Source organism: Pterocles gutturalis, unplaced genomic scaffold (assembly GCF_000699245.1).
Source record: "Pterocles gutturalis isolate BGI_N339 unplaced genomic scaffold, ASM69924v1 scaffold23356, whole genome shotgun sequence".
Lineage (NCBI taxonomy): Eukaryota > Metazoa > Chordata > Aves > Pterocliformes > Pteroclidae > Pterocles > Pterocles gutturalis.
Window position 1 is genome coordinate 25,810 of NW_010103649.1, and position 7,151 is coordinate 32,960.

General features: G+C 38.7%; 1 protein-coding gene across 1 annotated transcript in view; it reads right to left on the reverse strand.

Annotated features, from left to right (window-relative positions):
• The window catches only part of NFXL1 (nuclear transcription factor, X-box binding-like 1), a gene marked incomplete at its 5' end in the record, with an annotated part of 46,912 nt that overhangs the window by 20,573 nt on the left and 19,188 nt on the right, over positions 1-7,151 (reverse strand). The window contains one exon of the mRNA XM_010086796.1: positions 1,034-1,174. Coding sequence (XP_010085098.1) covers positions 1,034-1,174 — 141 coding nt within the window. The remainder of the gene's footprint in view (positions 1-1,033; positions 1,175-7,151) is intronic.

Sequence of the window (7,151 nt, forward strand, 5' to 3'; positions counted from 1 at the left end):
CTCATTCAAAATGGAGCTTGGAATAATCCTGACCCATTCACATTTTAATTGGCTTAACTGAATGAGCAGGCAGACACCCTCTTATAGTCATAACTGGAGATACTTAAACAACTGTCACTCTCACTATTTACCGATGTCACTGTATTGCTGCAGGTTACTGTTCCACAAGTTGCACTAACAGCTCGTACTCCCCAGACAAAAGTTCCACAATCATTAATAGCATAATATGGTAACTGCAATACACACAGTTATTAGATGACAACACCAGAAATTTCTAGGATTGGAATCCAAAGGGAAATCATCCTGTTTAAGTTAAAATATAACATTTATGTTTTGGCCCCAACTGAATGCTTCCTCAGTTTTCTAAACACCCAGAGAGACCACATTGCAATTTTCTAAAGTAATGCTTTAAAAACTTTAAAAGCTGTTTTTCTCCAAATCATAACACTCTAAAACATGCTATGTGCTTTTGACTGCTCAAAACTAGAACAATTTTCAGCTTTGTACTTGTATTTTTGTTTCATATTGTCTTCAGCACCTAACACCTATAGCTTTTAATCACATGAATTAATTTCTAGTAGACACTGATAAACATTAATACATCACCTCAGTATTTTAAGAAGTCTTCACCTATTCTGCAACATTTCCAGTGCTCTCTCCTAAAGACTTTCTTGCCTCCTCAACCCATTTATAGCTCTCATCAGTAGTTTCCCCAGTAGATTGCAAGTGCATTTGTAGAGAAGGTTATCAGTAGTTCACTTGATCTTGACAGTTACAAAAACTGACTTTTCGAAGAGACTTGTCAAGAGCATTAAATGAGGTTTTGATGAAAACAAAGAAATATATCTTGTCCCAGTTTTACACTCTAAAGTAGCATAAATTAGCTGAACATCACAGAATCAATGGGAACAGAACACATGCAAGTCTCCCAGTGAAATGTGCCTTCCAGCTGCAAATTCTTTATTTTCCAGCAAAAACTGAAGACAGCGTATAAAATACACAAAAACAAAAGCAAAAAAGGAAATCAACCTACTTTCTTTCCATCCGTAGTACTGTTCAATTTAGTAACATGATGACATTCTTTCATACAGGTGTGATTCTGACAATCAAGAAGCCGTCCACAAGATCTTTTACATGAGTAGGGATTTGCAGAGTGACATGGTAATGAACTAACCTAAAAGTGAAAAATAAATAAATATATATATATGCAGATAGTGTATATATACACACATTTCCCATGTGTACTGTGTGTGATACTATCTATATATACACACTCTGTATATATACACACACAGAGGCACAACATCATTGCAGAGAAATTTTGGTTCTTGAGTATCTTTGTTAAAAGAAGAAAACCAGTGCAATGTCTCATTGACTTTTCTTGTTTAATAGACTAGTTTCCCATCCCAGCACAACCACATGCACATTTTTACACTGATTATACCAGATAAAAAAGCCTGTTTTATTAATTAAACAAGCTGTCTAACTTTTGCAACATACTTTTTTTTTTAAAACTATTATATTCTCAAATCTTTTGGTGTGATTTATTCCTTCTTTTCAAATTACACTTGTGCCTTCTATTAAAGGTTCCTAAACTGCTTTACAGTTATAGCAGAAGACAGTTACAGTTTGCTTTCACAGGGCTAATTGTGTTATGGTCATCATAAAACCGAAACATTTTACAGTTCTACAAACAGAAAACGCCTGCAAGCCAGAAATGCTAAAAAACAAATACTGATTATATCAAATATAACCCCGAGTAGTAGGAAGGGGAAGAAGAAATAACTCTCTGACAACACTAGGATTTTTATGTCTTATGACATATTTGTACTTTCTAATTGGAGGTTAGCACTTCAGTTAACAGAGCTTTGTAGTACTATACAGAGCATCTTCATTGGTACTGAAATAGAATGTAAACTCCTAACTTGGTTAACGAGGTTACCTTCCTAAAGTTGAATAGTCCAAGTCCCTCCACATCACAACTGTTAGAGGAAACTTGCTGTTCCCATTTTCCAACCATTATACAATATTCACATGAAAAAAATTAGTTTCTGTGATGCTGTCAAAAAAATAGATTTTTTTCTTAATACCATGATCATTTTGCAGAGAAAAACAGAAACTATTTGTGATGTTATTACACAATAGGCTAATATGACATAACTCACTTTGACCAGACTAAGGGTGCGATTTTGTGTTCCAGCTTCAGTTGGCTGAACAGCTTTGCACTGCACCCGTTCCTTTTCTCTCTTCCAACTCTACAATCCTAATGACACACTGCTACCACTTACTTTGAACAAGTCCTACCACATTGCCTTTAGAGCAAGACAATTCAACTAATCAAAATGGAAGAAAAGGAATTAATAGAAAAAAGTTCCTTGTCTTTTGCTAGGTTTGCAAGTTCATTTGCCATACACCCAGGTGAGCACTGCAACTGAAACAAGAGAAGAGAGGACAGTCACCAACAGGGCAGAGCAAGGGTCATTCTCCTGTCAGCACTGTCTGTGTTCATTTCCCTCAATCCTAAAACAAATATAAGCAAAGTAGGATTTGAATCCATTTGCCTATAGAAATGTTTTCCAGACTCCACCCAAAAAACCCCACCATATTCCACACCAAGTCACTGCAAAACACAATTCATTCACAAGCCTTCTGATTTACTCATCCTGACCCACCGAGACTCTGTGAACAGGAGGAGTCTGCATGGCAGGCTGAATATCAAGCACGGAAATAGAAGAAAACCTGGAAGCTATCATGTCCAACTCTCTCACATCCCTATGTCAGAGCTGAAGCTCATTATGCTGGCTAAAGCACTAATACAACCACACCAAGTAGTCTGAATGCCTGGTTCATACTCTCCCCTGCAAACACCCTACAACTCAGTCTCTGATGGCTTATGTTTCTGTTGACCAAAAGATCTACAGGCCAGCAACAGGCCTAATAAAAAGAGGGTCAGAAGTGGAGAATAGTACTACACCCAGCAAACACACACCAATTACTGAAGCTTTTACCATTCCTAATATCCTGTCCCTTCTCATCCTCCTGTCTCCCTCAGAGTCACAACTTCTTTTCAGTAGCACCATAAGTAGTCAAAGGATGCTGGAAGGTAAAAGAATGATGGAAAAGGTGTACTAAACACTAAGATCTGCCCCTGCCCTCTTCTCTACCTTTCCTAGATCTCCCATTTCCACCAGGCTACTGGTTCTGCTACAGCTCAAGCAGTTACAGCAGATCAGGGCAGTAACAGCAGACTAGCTCTACAGCTGCACAGTTCAGTATGCTGATGAGTCATCTTTTACTGAGAGTTAGTCTACTATCAGGTAAAGACATAGCCACTAGTTCCAGTTAAAGAGAATTAGCAGAAGCACACAGGCAGAAGCAGAGCATCCCTTCTGGTAGCATCCCTCAAGTACACCAGAGGAGATGCAATGGTGAAGGAAGCCAGGGGCAGGGAAGCACACAAGCCAGTAGGAAACGGCAGCAGCTTTCAGACAGCCAACTGCAGAGAACATCCCAGCCCTCTGGCTGTATCCAGCATAGCTTCACTTTGCCCCACTCATTGACCTTCCTAAGTCTTCAGTTCAATAGAAGATAAGAGCCTTTTGGAATCAATTAACATTGCAGCCAAAACCAAAAGAATTTCAATTAATTTAAACCTTCATTATATTTTCAAATTTTGTTTCAATTTCTTGACAAGTCAATCTGTCGTGGACATAAGTAATAAATCCAAAAGAAAGTAAAGTTTTCCTTTCTATAGTTGGAATGCATTTGTGAAATGGCTAAATGGAAGTCGTTACTCTTGCTACAAAGAGGAATATCAAAGAAGCCATAAACTTCAGGAGACTGATGAGCTGAAGAATAAAGAATGCAGATGAGAACTAGAAGTATTTTATGAAAGCAGAATGGAAAAAGAAAGAAAATAAGGAGGCATTCTCAGACCTCACATCTTCTACAGCATAAGGAAAGGAAGGCAAAGAAAAAAAGGACAAGACAACTTTCAGAAGTTTTCCAGCACATCTCACAAATGCATAAAAGCAACTAATAGATACATCAATTGGAATATGAAAATAAAAATCAAGTATAATAGAGCAAGGAAATTTTGGAAATATAACTTTAGTCATAAAGATGAATCTCAACAAGGTTTACATAAAGATATATCTAGAGGCAGAGTAATGATTTTCCTCCTATAAATGAAAGACAACTAAAAAAAAAACTTAGAATAATAAAATGTAGCATTAAATACCTAACAAAAAAAATGACCAAGAAGAGAGTTTTATCTGCCCAAGAACACCAAGACCGATACTACAGGATATTCAAAATATTCATCACAGAAACAAAACCAGAACATTCTCCTTCCCCTAGAACATGTAATGAAATGAAGCAGCTACAAGAGAATTAAATACAGCAGATAAATTAATAACATATCCAGTTAAGATTCCTTGTGCTCATTTATGTTGAATGGGTTTTAATTAACATTTTCCCATAAAAACAGATTTTTACTATAAACATTAGCGCTCATAATTTGATTTTTAAAGAGCACATATACACTACTGTTATGAAATGCCAATCCTTATGCTTCCTTACACTTAGGCCAGTATGCATCATATTTGAGAAGTCATGGCAGTGTGGTGAAGTTCCCACTGACCAGAAAAGGGGAAATATAACTCCCATTTTTAAAAAGGGAAAAAAGGAAGACCAAGGGAACTAAAGGCTGGTCAGTCTCACTTCTGTGCCTGGCATGATCATAGAGCAGATCCTCCTGGGAACTATGTTAAGGAACATGGAAAATAAGAATTGGTGACAGCAAACATGGCTTCACTGAGGGCAAATCATGCCTTACAAATTTGGTGGCCTTCTACGATGGGGCTACAGCATTGGCAGATAAGGAAAGTGCAACTGACATCATCTACCTGGACTCGTGAAAGCAGTTGACATTGTTCTGCATGACATCCTTGTCTCTAAATTGGAGAGACCTGGATTTGACAGAAGGACCACTCGGTGGATAAGGAATTGGTTGGATGGTCACACCCTAAGAGTTGCAGTCACCAGCTGAATGTCCAAGCAGAGACCAGTGACAAGTGGCGTTCCACAGGGGTCCGGTGTTTGGGACCAGTGTTGGGACTGGTATATTTTAACATCCTAGTTGACGACATGGACAGTGGGACTGAGTGCAGCCTCAGGAAGTTTGCCAATGACACCAAGCTATGTGGCATGGTCGACACGCTGTAGGGAAGGGATGCCATCCAGAGGGACCTGGACAGGCTTGAGAGGTGGGCCTGTGCAAACCTCATGAAGTTCAACAAGGCCAAGTGCCAGGTCCTGCACATGGGTTGGGGCAATCCCACGCACAAATACAGGCTGGGTGGAGAGTGGATAGAGAGCAGCTCTGAGGAGAAGGACTTGGTCTTGGTTTTGATGAGAAGCTCAACATGACCCAGCAACGTGCACTTGCAGTCCAGAAAGCCAACCATGTCCTGGGCTGCATCAAAGGAAGCATGACCAGCAGGTTGAGGGAGGTGATTCCGCCCCTCTACTCCACTCTTATGAGAATCCACCTGGAGGACTGCATCCAGCTCTAGGACCCCCAACATAAGAAGGACATGGACCCGTTGGAACCAGTCCAGAGGAAGGCCACAAAGATGATCAGAGGACTGGAACACCTACCATACATGTACAGGCTGAGAGAGTTGGGGTTGTTCAGCCTGGAGAAAAGAAGGCTCCGGGGAGACCTTATAGCAGCCTTTGAGTACCTAAAGGGGGCCTAAAAGAAAGATGGAGAGGCACTCTTGATCAGGGAGTGTGGTGATATGATAAGGGGTAATGGTTTTAAGCTGAAAGAGGTTAGATTTAGATTAGATATTAGGAAAAAAATTTTCACTGTGAGGGTGGTCAGGCATTGGAACAGGTTGCCCAGAGAAGCTGTCGATGCCCCATCCCTGGAGGTGTTCAAGGCCAGGTGGGATGAGGCTTTGAGTAACCTGGTGGTGGGAGGTGTCCCTGCCCATGACAGGGGAAGGGGTTGGAACCAGATGATCTTTAAGGTCCCTTCCAGACCAAACCATTCTATAATTCTATGATTATAGCAATTCAAAGTAAAAGTAAAACAGCAAGTTTTCATTTTGGGGCGCAGCATCTGTTGATGATAGGCAATTTTTCTGACCTACCACCTGAAACAAAACTGAGAGCTACTCTTAAGCACCTACAAATCAAAGAACAAAGCGTTATTAATTTTTCTAAATATATATAAAAGCATCCAAAACTTACACAGTAAAATTATTTAAAAGAAGACTACAGACTGTAGCTAAAAGAAAACTTATTTTAGGTTAAACATAATGTAGAATCAGACTTCCACTGAACACAGTTTTTATACAATTATAGAATCTTGAAATGAGCTTTAAGTCTTTTGTTTCAAGTGATAAATTGCTTGTTCTAAATACCCAAATACATGTAAAAGCTCAAACTAAATCAATTTCTTAAAAATACTTTTAAAGCTAAATGTCTAAGTGAAATAAAGAGAAACACAAAACACAAAAACCCTAATAAAACAACTACAGTAGCCACAGTAATTAAAATTACAGTTCAAGTAAAAATGTAAAGACAGTAAGTAGATTTGCTTATTATATAACTCCTAAGCTGTGCATTTTCATTCTCTCTTCTACTCAGCATCTGCAGGCATCCTGGTAAAATACAAGTCCTTATAACTCATTTCATTCCTAGTTTGTTTCTTTTATTCCTCCTCCATTAAGGGAGGTAAAACAACAGTCCAACATAAGCAGTAACGTAACAGCTATGAGCTTCTCTTCAAAGAAAAACTTAAGAAAACTGCTACATTCATCACCTGTGAAAAGTTCATATTTCCTAGTGAAAACCCGCTTAGGGACTGGCAACTCCTATAGGAGGAAAGTGTTCATAAATACATACAAGTGTTTTCTCTTGTTAACTAAAGTAAATTAGTTTTAGGTGAGATTACTTGTTAAGAGCCAATGTGGCTGTAAAACACTGAACAGACATTAAATGTTTTTTTTTTCCTCTTTAGAGATCTCAGAACAACATAAGAGTGTACAATGCACATAAAATACACTGTAAACATGCCCTCACACACACACACGTTAACAAATCATTCCTTTCCTTGACTGCTATGAAAATCTCAAAGA